This window comes from Cavia porcellus, unplaced genomic scaffold (assembly GCF_034190915.1).
Source record: "Cavia porcellus strain 051 isolate PalLab524CR breed Dunkin Hartley unplaced genomic scaffold, mCavPor4.1 scaffold_28, whole genome shotgun sequence".
NCBI classification, from domain to species: Eukaryota; Metazoa; Chordata; class Mammalia; order Rodentia; family Caviidae; genus Cavia; species Cavia porcellus.
The window spans coordinates 34,415,513-34,431,880 of record NW_026947511.1 but is presented as its reverse complement, the minus strand read 5'-3'; the positions used below and the strand labels follow the sequence as shown (position 1 = coordinate 34,431,880).

The window sequence follows — 16,368 nt, the reverse complement described above, 5'->3', positions numbered from 1 at the left end:
AATGCTGGCACCGTGCTTCTCATCTTTTTCCTCTTATTTCTTCTTTCTCCCAGTTCATTGCAGCCAATGATAAGCTGTGGTTCTGGCTGGAAGTGAACTCTGTAGTAGATTTCTTCACGGTCCCTCCCGTGTTTGTGTCTGTGTACTTAAACAGAAGTTGGCTTGGTAAGTTGATTTCTTTTTCTTTTTTTTTTTTTTTTTTTTTTGCTTTTACAGGTTCCTGAACCCTGGTTGAAATAATAAGTCTAGAGTGGGTTGGGCTGGGTTATTCCTATAAAGAGAAAATTTTGTGTGTTAACATGAGCCGTTGTATAATTTTGAAGTTGATGGTGACACCTCTCTTTGGGATACTTGTCCAGAAGGACCTGCCCAAGTGGTGCTTCAGGTAACGTAGTTTTATCATTTTTGAATCCCAGTGATTATCAGTGTCACAGCCAGGACATCTGTGTTTATGATCCTGTCATTTTTCATTGAAGAATGTGGAGTCACGACTGGTTAAAGCAGCACATGGGAACAAGGCCAACTCTCCAAGTGGCTGGTTCAGGTGTCCCCAAATCCTGCTGCCAGTGTTAGTTTCTGTCTACTGTCTAGTTTTATGAAGAATGGATCCTGCTTGACCTATTTATAGTTACAAATCCTTTTGTGAGGCAGGGCAAGGAGTAGGTTTTCAAGTTTTCTGTCAGATTACTGAAATTCATTCCTGTATAGTTAAGAGTTTTTTCTGGTGCTGTGCTCAGCAGGTCACTTGCAGTATCTACTCAAAAGGTCACTTCCTGTATCTGCTCTAAGGTCACTTCCTGTATCTGCTCTAAGGTCACTTCCTGTATCTGCTCTAAGGTCACTTCCTGTATCTGCTCTAAGGTCACTTCCTGTATCTGCTCAGGAGGTCACTTCCTATCTGTATTCAGAGATTACTTCCTGTACTTCTCAATAGGTGACATCTTCTGTCAGATGGGAAAAGTAGCTTGCTCAGAGGATGGTCATGGTAACCAGGCACTTAGAGTGACAGCTTAAAAAACTATTTTTGCTTCATTGTTTAATTTTTTCCATACAGTCAAAGATTTTTCACTGCCCTGGTGTCTACTAGGGAAAAAAGAAGGCTTTTTTTTTTTTTGTGTGTGTGTGTGTGTGTTTTCTTCTGTCTTTACTTTGAGGACTTGTTTGGCTTAACTTTTTTCAAAGTAATGTATATATTGTGATTAGGGAGAACACTGAAAGACATACAAAGAAAATATTAATCAATTTTATCTGTCACAGTCTTTGAGATACTGGTGTTAACAAACTTTGACATCTTTCTTTTATGTTCATTTTACCACAAAGAAACACACATATGTGCTCACATAAAATAGTGTGTTAAAGGTAGTGGCATTTATATAAGAAACTGTATTAAATAATCGCAATGCACTGCAATTTGGCTGTTGTTACTGATATATGATAGACATTCCTTCAGCCCTACAATAATTCCATTTTATAAAACTTTGTAATAGTTGTATAAAATTTCATCATTTATTTGTATCATAGTGTGCACAGCTATAATCCTCATGATGAGCCAGTTAATATTTTCTTTCTTTTGCCACAATGTATGTTTTAGTAACCATCCTCAGCCATATAGTTGTATAACTCCATCTCTACAGAAAGTTCCACATTCCTGGAAGAAGAATTGCCGAGTCAAAGATTATACATATTTTATTTTGTAGATATTGATTGATAACATTCCAGAAATGTTGTGTCAAGATGTACTTCCACTTAAAAGTATGCTTTGATGTTGATAGAACTGTGAATTTATTATATACCTAATGTCAAATATTGTTCAAGTAAGCATCTTTAATAATAGTGTATGTCATAATCACATAGAGGCACAGACATACATGTGTATGCACGTGTGTATGTGTGTCTGTATCCTTATAAGGGCTCCATTTTTAAAATTATTTTTCTCATTAAAATTGTGTTTGCTTGCTCAATGGACAAGTTTCCTTGTTTTATCTGAGATGCACTTGCTTAGAAGGGATTTGGTTTTCCAGACAGAATGATGAGACCCTTGGAGTGATGCACCACTCGAAAGTGTGCTGAGTGTATCCCATGCGTGGCTGTGCTCCAGCTATGTCAGGCTATCTGTCAGCTGGTTCTGTGACACGGGGAACTCACTTTTCTTCACTTAGCTATTGTTTCCCCTCCATCAGGTAAACATCAGAGGAACTGACCTCTAATGTTCTCTCAGCTCAGGAAACCCATGACTCTTGAGTCATTAATGAGAAGTTGTGGAATTATAGTGATACCTTGATTGTTGAACTCCATTCATTCCAAATTTGTGTCCTAACACCCAAAAGTTTGGGAACTGAACATATTTTTTTTCACAAGAAATAATGGAAAACCAAATAACTGCTTCTGAGGCCCAAAAGTTCTATTTATAAATTCATTTTTTCGGGACTTTAACAAATTTTACACTGATTTCTTTCTTGAATGCAATCATAGTTCCCACAGTTTTCCTCTCAGCTTTACTGCTGGTATCACTGATTTTCTTTGGAGCCATGGTAATAATATTTTACACAAATAAAACACATTGGGCTTGGCAACTAAAAGCTCTCCATATTTTTAAAAAGAATATGCCGATGGACTTCATTTACTCATTAAGAACTTTGAGGCTAGTTGAAGTTTCATGTTCCTTCCAGCAATAACAATCCTGTTATTACCATCATGATTATCATGAATGAAAGTTCAGAACCTGATTTCAAATATGGAGGAAAAAAGCACCAAAAAACCCCACAAATACGTAACAAGCACAACGACGAATGTTTTTGTACACTAACTAAGAACCATATGCTGTCTATGTGAGAGTGGTGCTTGGAGCAGATATTTTTCAAACTTCACTGTTCAAGGAATGGAAAGTTGGAGCTCAGAACCCTTTGACAACCAAGGGATGGATCACTGTGGATTGTTGAGGGGAGGAATGGGACATTAGTGACATTAGCTTAGTAAAAATTTTACATACACTTTTAACTGAGGGTTACATACATTTTAACTGTTAGCTGGGCATGGTAGCCCACGTCTGTAATCCCAGCACTCAGGAGGCTGAGGCAGGAGGAATACTGTGAGTGTGAGGCCAGCCTGGGCTACAGTGAGTTCAAGGCCAGCCTGAACTGCACAGTGAGACCCTGCCTCAAAAGAAGACCAAAAATAAATAAGTATTAAGTCAAAAGGTTTCTCAGAGTTCAAATGCACACATACATATCTAATCTGCCCCCCAAAACTCCACATAAGTTGGGAAGAGAGAGGAGAGGAAGGAATCTGCCTTCCCTTTCTGGCTGTGCTTCAATGGCCCTACGCTCCTGAGCAACCACTGTGCTTGTTTCCGAATCTTCAGTCAATTCTCCTATTTGAAAAACAGGGCTTTGGGACTCAATCACCTTGCCTTCTGCTCATTTGATGAATCTGAATTTTCTGGGATGCACCCATTCCTTCTTTGAACCCCTGGGCCCTGGATGATTTTAGCAGCCCCTTCATGCCTGCGGTGGAGACACTGCAACAAGCAGAGCCTGCCCCAGTTAAAAGTGTTCAGCTAACTTTCCTTGTTGCTGCAAAATGTTCCTTAAACTATCTTGGTATCAGGAGGACTTGGATACTTTTGAATCCACAGGCTTCTTGTGGATGACTTAATCATGATGGTTGGAGGTGTGTTCTGATCTACTGACAAGATCTATTGGCATCAACAGAGGCAGGGAAATCTTCGCTTTTTTCTTTCTTTTACTGTTTTTTCTTTTTTCTCTTCCCTTTCTCTCCCCTCCCTTCTCTCTCCTTCCCTTCCCTTTCCCTCCCTTTTTCCTTCCTTCCTTCCTTTCTCTTATTGGGGGTGGTGGATTGAACCTAGGGCCTCATACATGCTAGGCAAACAGTCTATCACTAAGTTACATCCACAGCTCAACTGCACTTCCAATGAGCTATATATTGGCATCAACTTTGGTTGTTCTTTAAAAGAAAGTTACTCTGAAGTGTGTTTCAATTTGTTCATTCATTGAACAGTATTTATTGAGGACCTACTATTTGCCAAGTACTATTCCAGATGATGGGGAAATGACAGTGATGAAAATAAATGGAATACTGCCTTCCCATGATGTATTGAGGGGAAAACTGTGGACCTAATAAATAATAAATAGTGTAGCAGGTCAGGAAGCATCAGTGCTATTGAAACTGAAAACCTAGGCCAATGCTCTTTAGGGTCATGAAATATTAATAAAAACAATTACAAAATCCCCTCTCCTTTTGTGGGTGAAAATACCTTTAACGAACTGCTTTTGGCTGTTTGTTACCTATCATTAGGTATAATGCCAAACTGGTCTGCTTGTTCTCCCATACAGTAATTCAGTATAATGATACTTTGTGCATGTTCTTCTGTATGCCATACTATATGGGTTATTATGTTAGGAAATAATTCCTGTGCCAATGAGCGGCCAGAGGGAAAACAATGGACCTTCCAAGGCGGTTATGGCTTTCACAGGGCAGGAATAATTCCACCAAATGGGAGCATTTTCCACAGCTCTGTCTCCTTCCTGGGAAGCGGAAGGTGGTGCCTTCTTGGGCTGAGGTTTGGGCTAAGATATGAGAAGCTGAAATCTATCTAGTTCTATTTAAACTTTTGAAAGTGGAGGGTTGTGCTAGAGCTGGCACCATGGGGATAAAACCCAGAGTTGAGAGAGCCAGGGCCCCAGCCCTGACCTTAACTGAGCAGAACTCACATCGGGTTCCAGCTCTGACTGGTAACATGGGTCGCCTGTTATCCAGGGCAGTGTGGATTTACACTGTTGTGTGTAGCATCACAGCGCGCTGGCCAGTGTGTGCACGGGGACACGGGTGTGTACTCAGTTCTGCTGTGGGTTGGGTGCTCTGCTACTCTCTTTTGCAGAGCAAATCTAGGAGACAGGAATTATTTCCCCCACTTGCAGGTGAGGCAGCTGATGCTTAAGAGAGGTGAAGCCGTCTGTGCAAGTCACACAGCCCAGCAGTGGTGGACGGGTTGCTTCACCCCAGAGTTGGTCTGACCCTGTGTCCAGATCCTCGTTCCTCTCCTGTCTCTGACCTTAGCCTTAGAGGACTTGGGTTTGGAGGACTGGGTTTGGAATGACTGAGCAGATCTTGCCGCTTTCAGTTGGCATCTCTCCATCCCTTCTTACTCATAAAGGACTTTGCTTGAGCCAGGAAGGGAGGAATAGAGATCTTATTTAAGAACAAACTGTCTCCTCTTCCCCACTCCTCCTTGCCCACCTCCAGCTTCTGGAAATGCCATGAAGACCAGGGAAGCACGTAGAGCTGGGGCAGTGTTTCCCAAGAATCAGGGTACTTTGGCAGCTTGGGGAGCAGCCCTACTCATGTGGGAGAGAGGTGGCGGGGTGGGGGGGGGGCTTCCACACATCCTCAATCAACAGTGGAAATGGATCAGAACCAATGCTCTGGGCTGGACCAGTTCAGTTCACATCTCACCTTAGCCACTTGCCGTGAGGGTCTTTAAGAAGATCATTTCACCTGTCTTGGGCTCAGTGTTCTCAGTATCACCCCCTGTCAAATGGGGGTGATCACAGCAGCCAGTTCACAGGGTGGGAGCTCAGTAAGGCAGTGAGTGACCAGCACCAGGGCCATAGTACGAGCCTAGTGAGCAGGAGACAGGAGCGTCTCTGGCTTCACTTTCTAACCTGTGTATCATAGTTTAAAGCACCAGATGAGAAAGTAAACCAGAATGGAACCAGAAATAAGACAGAGAGATGTGAGGACATCCGTGTTGGCTGGTGGCAAGTCGCTGCTTATTTTTAATTCCTGCTCCCACACCCGCTTACTCACTTTTGTTTCCCTTACAGAATCCTCATCCCACCCCACTAAAATAAATGCACCTTGAAATAAGAGATGTGTCTTATTTTGAGCCTTGAATAATATGCTCTGGAGAGACTTCATTTGCTTTTCTTTTTTTAAAGGAACTATGTTTCCCCCAAAGGAGGGCAATGGGATATTCTTCCTTTGTCTGTTATTGAGGGTGGTCTTCTGTGATTAGAGAAGAGAAAGTAGTTAGATACTAGCCAATCACCTAACTTATTTTTAATTTCTATTCACTCATTCATTCATTCATTCATTCATTCATTCATTGATGCTGAGAGTTGAACCCAGTGCCTTGCACATGCCGGGCTCTGTTGAACCCATTTTTGCTGAGCACCTACTATATGCCTAGCACTGAGTTAAGAGGAACACAGATCTGTTCACTCTTTTTCCTAGTCGTTCTGTGATTCCTGACATTGCCCTTTGTCTGAGTGATGAAATGAGGAAATGGTCAGGAGATACAGTCATTGGAACCATCTTTGGAAAGCTATAAGCCCAGTTCTTTTGTCTGTTTTTGGATCTGGCTTTCAATTTTAATTAAAGTCCACCAGGAGGGATGGTGCGTGCCTGTAATCCTAACACTCAGGGAGAATGAGGCAGGAGGATCACAAGTTTGAATACTTAGCAAAGCCCTTTCTTAAAATTAAAAAAAAGAAAAGAAAAAGAGAAAAAGAAAAAGGGTTGGAGATATAGCATGGGGTAGAGGAGCTCTCAGTTTGATCTCCAGTACCAAACAAAAACACAACAAACAAAGAATTAGAAGCATAAGTTAGTGCTCATTTTCAGGGCAATTAAAATGATTCAGAATATCTGCTTATAAATACACACCTGAACAGTTCTTTTTTGTGTGTATCAAAGGATAAAATACAGGATTATGAAGCAAAGTACAGGTCCTTAAAGGCAACAACAGTGAGAGGACAAAACATAGTTCCTGTTTGAGATCAAGGTTTCAATCCTGTTTTGAAACCAAAATAAACACACACGTAGCAACAGCAGGTAACACCACCCGCTCTATAATTAGGTCCGAAATTGCGAGGTACAGGCGGAAAGGCCGTGGGAGTTCAGAGCAGAGAGAGCTCGAGCGTGGAGTGTGGGGAGGCTTCTGCAAGAGGCTGCGTGCAGAGCTGAGCTGGGCAGCGGGGTGGGGTGGGCGGGGGGCAGGAGGCAGTGTTTTGAGGGAAGGCGAGCCCACCGCGTGGGACGCAGCGGGTGCCCACAGAAAATGCGAGCGTCTTGGTAAGAAGTTGTACTCCCTGATGGGTGCAAACCTTCTCTTTTTTCCCCTTATTATGTTATTTTATTTTCAAGAGGACAAAACAATAAAATCAAGACAAACTAGTGTAAGAGGTACAGGACTTCAAAACATAACAAAATCAACAATAGTTACCATAATACCTTTTGATGTCTTCAAAATAGCTGCATATAACTTCGGACATAGTAAAAATCAAACAAAACAGAGTAGACTAGAAACAATAAAAACAAAACAATGAATGCAATAAAGGATTTCAAAACAAGCCAATAGTAAATCCAAAACTACTACCGGAATGTATCTTGCCATTCTTGAAATAGCTTCTCCTGCCATCAGATTTAGCATAATAAAAAACCCAACCCAACAAAACAATAGAAATGATATAGGACATTCAAACAAGACCATAAGGAATCAACAAAAATGGCTGCAACCCTCAGAACAAGATCTCCCCTAGATACCACACTGCATACCGCTGTCCTCTGAACCTATGATCACACAACTGGCCCTAGACCTGCAGTGTTAGTGAAAACTCAAAGCACCACAGGCATCCAATTGCACTTCACCTTCATAGCTGTCATCACAGCCTGAGTTTCTCTGGATAAACTGGTTGCTTCCAGGATGTTGGTGGGAAATTGGTACTTCTTGTTTGTCAGCCTGCATGCTGAAAAGGGCTTGGGGCTAGCTGTTCCCAGTCCAGCGGTGGCCTGTGCATGGCACTGGTTCCCAGATTGGGCTTATTTGGTGGTGCCATCTTGTTCTCTCTCCCTCTAGCCCATAAGTGGTGCTGACTTGCAGGGACAGGCTTGGGTCTAGCTGTTCCCAGTTCAGTGGCAGCCATGTGCCTTTTCGATTGCTGTAGTAAGATGAACACAGTGTGGTAACTTCAAACAACACATGTGCACAAGCTCACAGGTCAACATGGGCCTCTCTGGGATAAGCTAAAGGTGTCTTTGGGGCAGTGCTCCTTTCTAGGGGAAGATGTCATTTCCTTCAATATGCAGGACACATCTTAATTCTTTTTATACCCTTTCCCCTCATGCCCTCCATCTCCTAGTCCTGTTTGCTCATGCAAAAGACTTTTCTCTGTCTTTTACTATCTGTGGTAGCCTCTCTCTGTCTCTCCTGTTCTGTCTTCCTTTTCTGCTTTAAGGATCCTTGTGATTACATGGTGCCCACCTGGATATCAGAATAATCTGTCCTCTCAAGCTTAGCTGACTGACGATCTAGATTTGTCTGCAGCCTTACTTGGGCCTTGTTGTGTGAGTTACCATGCTCTTAAATATTAACATGGACATCCTTGGCTGGGGGAACATCATCCTACCAACCAATAGAGACTTTATTGTTAATGATCCCAACTTCAGAGAGTTGGGATAACTGGATCTTACCTTGACCAGCCTTGCATTTTGTAAGAAAAATCAAGCTTACATGTCGGAATGATTACAATACTCTGACATCAGTAATTTTCAGTATATTCAGATTTTTAAATTAGAAACAAAAGCATATGATTTGTCCAAAGAGTGGAGGCTTCCCTACCTGGGCAGGCAAGGACACATCCTTGCTACCCCACATCCTCTTTGCCTCAACTCCCTGCACCACTGCGACCAGGTTGCTACCTCCCAGCTACCCGGCTGCCACCTCATGCTGAGGCTTTCGCCCCCTCTGAGCCCAGTCCCCATTGAGGCACAGCTCTGACTCCCTCTCCTCTGTGGAGCTTTCCCAGTTAGAATGGATTCCTCCCTGACTTTTTCCTCTTATGATTAGTTGTATAAACACTAAATTGTTTGCTTTGTACCATCAGATTAGAATGGCAGTTCCATGATGATAACGTGGCAGAGACCTTGGCTTGCTTTTGACTGGATCCCTACTACCTAGTCAAATAATTCCTGCTTGTTGAGTGAATAAGTAAATCTTCTTATAATAATGGTAATTAACAGTTGTTGCTCATTAAGAGTAGGCACTATTCCTCTTATCACCATTCATTGAATTAATATGCACAGCAACTCAATAAATAAAGCCTGATTTTACAGTCGTGGAAGTGGAAATTCAAAGGTTGAATAACTTTCCCAGTTGGTAAGTGTTGGATTACCCCAAGGTCAGTCTGATTGTGAAGCTCATGATTTAAGATTTTAGACTGGAGTTTCTCAGAGTGGTTCCCACATCCTGCATAATCCTACAGAATCTGTTAGACATGAAGATACTTAGAACCTCATTGAACCCAGCAATTTGTGTTTTGACAAGCTCTCCTAATGATCTTAACACACACTGGATTCTGGGACTCACTATCGTAGGTTGTGCTGGGATGGTCCTCAAATCTGACTTAGAAACCCCCCAGGGAGCTTTTAGGACTCACTTAGACTATACCTCTATCAGAATTTCTGCGTTAGGCATGGTGACCTGGGCTCTATTTTTTTACACTCCTCTGATGCACCTAAAGTGCAAGAAGAATGTGAACCATTTATGTGTGTGTTCAGTCTAGAGACTTTGAGTTAATTCCTTCTAGGAGAGTGTTGTCTAGGCTTCAGTATGCATAGGAAGCACTAGATCTTATTAGGGGGCAGTTACTAATTCAGAGGTCAGGGATGGGATTGGAGATTTCCTTTCTGAGCACCTAGGTATAGCTGATGCTTCCAGTCTGGGGACCCACTTTAAGTGGCCAGGCTTTCCAGTCTAGTGCTGTCCAATGTGGTAGATATTAGCTACATTTGGTTATTTCAGTGTAGATGAATTAAAAATAAATAAAAACAAACACTCAGTTCCTCAGCCATCCTATCTATATCTGAGGTAATAAATTGTCATCTGTGGTTGGGGGCTACCATATTGGACAGAACCAATCTAGAAAATTGCATTCTTCTAGAATATTCTATTGCACCATTTGGCTCTAGAAAGCATTTGTGATGGGAAACATTATGACTTTGCAGTTTTTATATGTCTAAGCACCTTTGTATATAGTGAAGGCTTAATGAAAGTATTTTGAAGTACTTTTGCTTAAAAATTCAGTGTCTAATATAATTAACTTTCTGAAATGGATGTTAGAAAAACCATGAGTTACAGTTGTTAAAAAGAACCTCCCACTCACCGTAACTCTGCCAAAATTAAATTAAATTAAATATACTTGAGGTTTCATTAAGCAAAAAAGTATAGAAGAGGCTTCAGGCCTGGCTTCACTCCAGCTTCTTCCTCAGAAGGTACTTTCTGCTGCTATGAAATGGCCTTTGGCTTCTGAAAGGAAAGGTCTTTGCTTCCCCCTGCAGGAAGGTGCTGGAATTTGCTGGATTAGATGGAGATTAAGTGGTGGGAGAGGAGGGAGAACCCTTGGCTCCCATTCAAATGGGCCCTTTTGTGGTTAGCGGTAGAGGAGATGGGCTCACTGTGAACGCCCACAAGCTGCCTGGCACCAGACAACTGGACACGACCCAACTATTGTGGCCATACGCTCCCTTCCCCTGCCTTCTGTGAGAGGATCTGGGTCCCTGAGCCCAGCTCTGGCCTTGTGCATCTGTGAGAGTCCTCAGAGGTCCCCATCCTGAGGTGATGCCACCTTCTAGCTCAATATCTAGGTTCTCTAAGCTTAAAGCCTTCTAGGTAATCCCCTTTCCTGTGTTTTGTAGTTTCCTTGAAAATAATAATAATAAAATAAGGAAAAGGAAAAGTGTATCTTCCCTATCTGAGGCTAGGTGTCCTACAGGAAGAGAAAGCAATACCAAACCAAAAGTACTTACAAAGTACCTATGTAAACAGAATGGAGTTGCATGTGTTCCTTTTACACACATTCATATTACATGTGTATTACATGCATAAATATTTATGAGTGGTATACATATAGAATTCTCTCTGATACTTTGCCTCACAATACCAAGAAACAGGTGTCATTTTAAGGCCCATTTTACAGATGAGGAAACTGAGAGTTGGAGGGATCAGTTAACTTGTTGAGAGTCACATAATGAGTATGCGACTGAGCCAGGTTTTGGACCCAGGCAGTCTGCCTCCACAATTCCTCTTCCTCAGTGTGATACTATTCTTTCAAAGCATGAAGTCACCTAGCCATTACATTTAAATTTTTAAAATAGGTCTCAGAGTCCTGTCCAATCAGATAAATCTAAATGTAGCTTCATTCTTGTTCTAGTTCCCTGCAAAAGATAGAGAGACTCCTTCACAAATTCCAGTGGTTCTCACAGGTGAGAAAGAAGAAATTAAGAAGAAAACAACTCAGTTCATTTCATAAAATTGGGTTGACACCATTTCTATGACTTCCCAATTGTTTTCCTCATTTTTATTCAGTCCCATTCTTGTCCTTCTCTGTGCAAGCAGCCCATTTAATAAAAACAAGCCATATTGTTACTGAGAGTCCATCTTAAAATAATATCACTTTGGAGATTGCGAGTGCTGTGACCTGAATATCTGTGTTCTGCAAAACTGAATCCTAAGGCAATGATGTTAGGAGGTGGGATGTGTGGAACATGCTCACAAGGGTGGGGCCCTCATAATGGTATTAGTGCCCTTGTATGAGATGCCTGGGAGAACTTGTTTGTCTCCCACCCTGTGAAGACACAGATGATCTAAGAAGCAGAGGACAAAGCCATCAGCGGTTATGGCCTCTGCTGGCACCTTGACTTTGGACATCCCAGTCTCTAGAACTAGAAGTAATAAATTTCTTTTGTTAATAAACCCCCCAGACTCAGCTTTTTTGTTATAGCAACCCAAAAGGATTAAGACATGGGCCTCTGCTGTTTGCCCACATCATTAATTTTCGGAATGGGGAGAATTTAGTGGCACTGTGCACTTTGGGAATAGCAGTGAGACCAAATTGCAGTAGTGTGGCAAGAGTAACAAACTCATCATTAAGTTCTGCTCTGTGATTAGGCTCTAAAGAAGGCAGCCCTCGCAAAGCAGAGTGCTAAATGTTTGGATATATTTCAGGAAGCTCATTGCTGTTCCAGTAGGGGCTAAAACTGCTCCTGGAGAAATCATGCCTCTCTACTCGAATTCCAATTGTGTTCCCTTGATATTGCCTTGTCAGGGACATGCCTTAAATAAGATACCCTCTGGAGGTGGCAGAGATTTTAAATCCTCACTGACTTGCATGGCTGTGTTATGTGCCAAATTGGAAATAACTTCTTAAAATAAATGCCTTCAAAGAATGAATTCAGCAGCAGGTTTTCGTAGATGCCAAAACCTATCCAGATGGCTGTACTTCATCTGGGTGTCGTTGGGACAGCCTCCTCGAACAACCTAAATCTCTAGGACTGGATGTATGTTTACCTTTGCGGCATCTTCAAAAAATAGATGCCTCAAATTTTTTTTCTACACAGTCAGGGCCATGACGGATAGACCTGGCAAGCAGATTGGGTGGGAAGAAATTAATACCCCGCAGTAGCTAGAAACACAACTGTATTTATTCAACTGAATACTTATATGCAAATAAGCCAAAGATGGGGAAACGTAACTCCTGCTTCTATGATATGTTGGTAATTTAATGCAGTAGGTACTGGATAAGGAATAATAAATATATAGGAACTTGGAGAAGAACAGATGGAAGAAAGTTAAGCATCTCAACCCTAAGCACATTTTATGTATCTAAAAAGTAAATATTTTCATTCTACAGCATTTTAACTCCAGTGTGGTCTATAGATCATCATGTGACCCGGAAGTTTATTAGAAGAGGAAATTCTCAGTCCAACCACCCCAAAATTTCAGAATTTGACTCTCTTGGTGATGAATCTGTCTTAAATTCTGCAGGTGATTTTTATACAGGCTAAGATGACCTTAACAGTGTGTTAGAATCACAGAGGGGCTGTGTTCAGATGAGACTGTCCTGTCCAGATGATACTGTTCTTCAGAAGAAGTACATCGGAATCACCAACTAGAATTCAGCCATCCTAATGGCTTCAGGTTCCCTGCATAATTTCACCATGCAGCTAAGATCAAGAAGACCCGAACAGAGGTAGTTCTTATTCTAGAGAGACACACTTGAATATCTGAGAAAAAATTCTTTTAAAACTCACACACCAAAATATTTAGAGCCCTTCCAAAATTTATGGGGTCAGACAATCTGGTTGAGATTAAGGATAATTGCTGTAGATTCTGCATATTACATATTCTAGATCAGTGTTTCTCAAACTTTAATGTGTACCAGAAGCACTTGCAGGTCTGGTTGAAACACAGATTTCTGGGGCCCATCCCTAGAGTTCCTGGGCAAGTACTCCCGGGGGCAGTGGGGTGGGAGTAAGGATTTGCGGTGCTTTCCAATTTCCAACAGATGCTGACGCTGCTGGTCTGGAAACTTCACTTTGAGGTCTACTGGTCCACTGAGTGTGAGAGTCCGAACTTGAATTCTAGTAGCAGAATGCGATGCTAGTTTCCAGGATTCTGATATCCAGTAAACCTGCTATTTTTAAGCTCTAAAATATCAGTACATTTACTGGTATAATTTTGTATTTCACGATGCTTTTGATATTAAAATCCAGAGATATTCCCAGCGTACTGTATTCCACATTATCATTTCAACTTGAGTGAAGAAATTCTCTTTAGAAAGCCTTCTGAGCTTCTGTAGCATCCCCCTGCAAAGCCTTCCAAGGGACTTCTGTGGCTTACTAATGAGAGGGAACATCTTTGCTTGTGTTTGGTACTCACTAATGTCTCCTCCAGAGCCAGATTGCTTGCTATCTCTCCTTCACCTCCTGATAATGGGGCAGGGTCAGCTCATTAAAGAAGTAGGAAAAGGATGTATTGGAAGAGAAGAGGTCCCTGGCTCGATTCCCATCCCTTCTCTGAGCCTGATCCTCTTTCCTCAGTGATAGAACCCTCTGTCTTGCTCCTCCTGAGAATTCTCCCAGAGTCTAATCCCTTTCCAACCTGGGACAACTTATTTTAATAAAGCTTCTGTCCCAGTAATCTCACTGGAGATACCTAGACCTGCACTTAAACTTGGGGGTTAAGAGGGAGAGGTGATCATGGGCGATGACCATCTGCAAATTTCACAAAACACATTGTGTAACTCAAAATAGAAATCAAATACCAGTATGGTGCCCCTGTACTCCCGTATCACAAGGACTAAATTTAGCTTCTCTCTTTAAGGCCATACAGGAATTCAGCAGCCCTTCTCACTAAAGGGTACCATTAACTTGTTAGTTTTCTTGGTGGATTGCAAAACTTGATCCAGATGGAGAGCACAGCAAACTCTTCTTTATAAACACCTAGTATTGTAGTTTTTGTCCTATGTTGTATAGTCTCCCTCACCACCTTTATTGTTTGCTTTTCTATGAGTTTCTTTTCTTTGGACCCAATTGGCTGCCAGGTAGTTATCAGCTGGTCTCATCCTGATCGCAAAGGTACTCCATCTCCATGCCTGGGGAAGTTCCCCATGGGTGTGCATGCATCTTTCTCTGCTTACTTGAATTTAACCAGTTATGACGTTGTCTCTGGCCTTCTGATGAGGAAATAGTTTCACAAGTAATATACACCTGCCCTGGCTCACCGACTCGACCTGGGGTTGGCCAATTCACCCAACATCTATTTTGTATATAGCCTGTTAATAGACAGCCACCCCCATCCATTTATATATTATCTTTAGCAGTGACATGCAGGCTCAGGGTCCACAGTGACTAAACTATTTACTATCCTGCTCTTTACAGAGAGCCTGTTGTAAGTAGCTGTGTTATATGTATTTTATATTCCTCTGCATGCCTGGCTCAGTATTTTGTATTTGATGGTGTTCATTGTGACAAAATACCTAATGAAAGGCATTTTAAAGGAGGAAAGGTTTATTCTGGCTCATGGTTCCAGAGGTCTCAGTCCATGGTTTTCTGGTTCTGAGGTAGAAATATGGAAAAAGGGCTTGGCAGAGGAAATCATCCTACCTAATAGTGACCAGAAAGTAGACAAAGAGAAAAAACAAGAGAAAGTCTCCACAGACAACATAGTCCCCAATTTCGTGCCCTCGTGATCCTCTCACTTTAACTAGATGCCACCTTTTAAGTGTTTATCACTTTCCAATAATATGGGAAATTATGGTTTTACCCACTGATGACGTCACAGCCCTTATGATCCAGTAAACGTACAAAAGTCTTACCTCTGAGTACATGAGACTGAGGTGGGGGAGATAGTTTATATCTAAGCAATAACGAACAACTACCAGTCAGTGTTTGGTAAATGAGGTGTGAAGTTTCTGAGATCATTAGAAATGTAATAATAGCAAGGAGATGAGCACTTACACACTCTGACTTGTGTCATCATGGCTGTCCTGTATTATGTCGCAGGTATTAGATTAAGCTCTTTACATGGGTGTCTCATTTAATCCTCTTCCACAGCCTTAACAGGTAGGTTAAAGAACCCGGAACTTAGAGAGGTGGACTGTCTTAGCAGCTACGCGACTTTAGCAAGTGCTACAGCAAAAATTTAAACTTAGTTTAAATTTTTAAGTTTTCTAAGTCCTTCAAGTTACTCATTGTTCAATTCTAGAACTGATACTTGATGAAAGACAAAAACCTGCCCAAACCCTTTCCATGAGATAAGGCACATAAACAATACTGTACCTGTCATAAAATGACAGGCATGGATGTAGCCAGTGATCCTGGAAGTTAGGTCTCCTGAAGTTTCATTCTTAATCTTGGCCCTATTAAGAAAAACGCAAGCAAACAAACCCCACCCATATGTTATTAACATTATGGTCATCTGCATGTATTATGCATTCATTCACTCAACAAAGCTTAAAACAAGTGTAATTGTGATTTATTCATTGCTGTAGTAGGGTTGGAGTTAAGCTGTGAATATGTGTTTCCCTGCTGTTGTGGAGAAGATGAATCTGTAAACTGCAGGTTGCAAACCCCAATATTTATAGGGGAAGGAAAGCAATGTGAGTTCGTCACGTCTGGCTGATTCTGCGGTATTGACACCTTCTCGATGTCCAGGAGCTGCGTCTCCTCATCCCTTTCCGTTCTTTACTGGCCACAGTGATTTGCCCTGGGGAGCTGGTGAGGGTCACGGTGTTATCTTTCTTCTCCGTAGCAAATGGTCGTTTTGGGCTGTTTCCCTTCATACCACATCTGTGTTACTGTATCCGTTACAAAGCCTGTAATCTAGCACCCGCTGACAACACCAAACTGCTTACCACAGCTAAATAAACCAACAAAAATTCTGACTGGGGTAAGTGAATATTTCAGCAAGTTTAAAACACTGTAGTGCAAGTTTGCAAACAGTATCAGTCCTTCTTCAGACTTTATGAACTAAAATGCCATTGTGTGAAGACTTTTTACTCCCATTTAAAC

General features: G+C 41.7%; 1 protein-coding gene across 29 annotated transcripts in view; it reads left to right on the top strand.

The window, feature by feature from the left end:
• Kcnma1 (potassium calcium-activated channel subfamily M alpha 1) overlaps positions 1–16,368 on the top strand; it is a 736,611-nt gene that overhangs the window by 420,739 nt on the left and 299,504 nt on the right. For all 29 annotated transcript variants that reach the window (XM_063238715.1, XM_063238714.1, XM_063238712.1 and 26 more), the window contains exon 5: positions 54–165. In XM_063238715.1, coding sequence (XP_063094785.1) covers positions 54–165 — 112 coding nt within the window. The remainder of the gene's footprint in view (positions 1–53; positions 166–16,368) is intronic.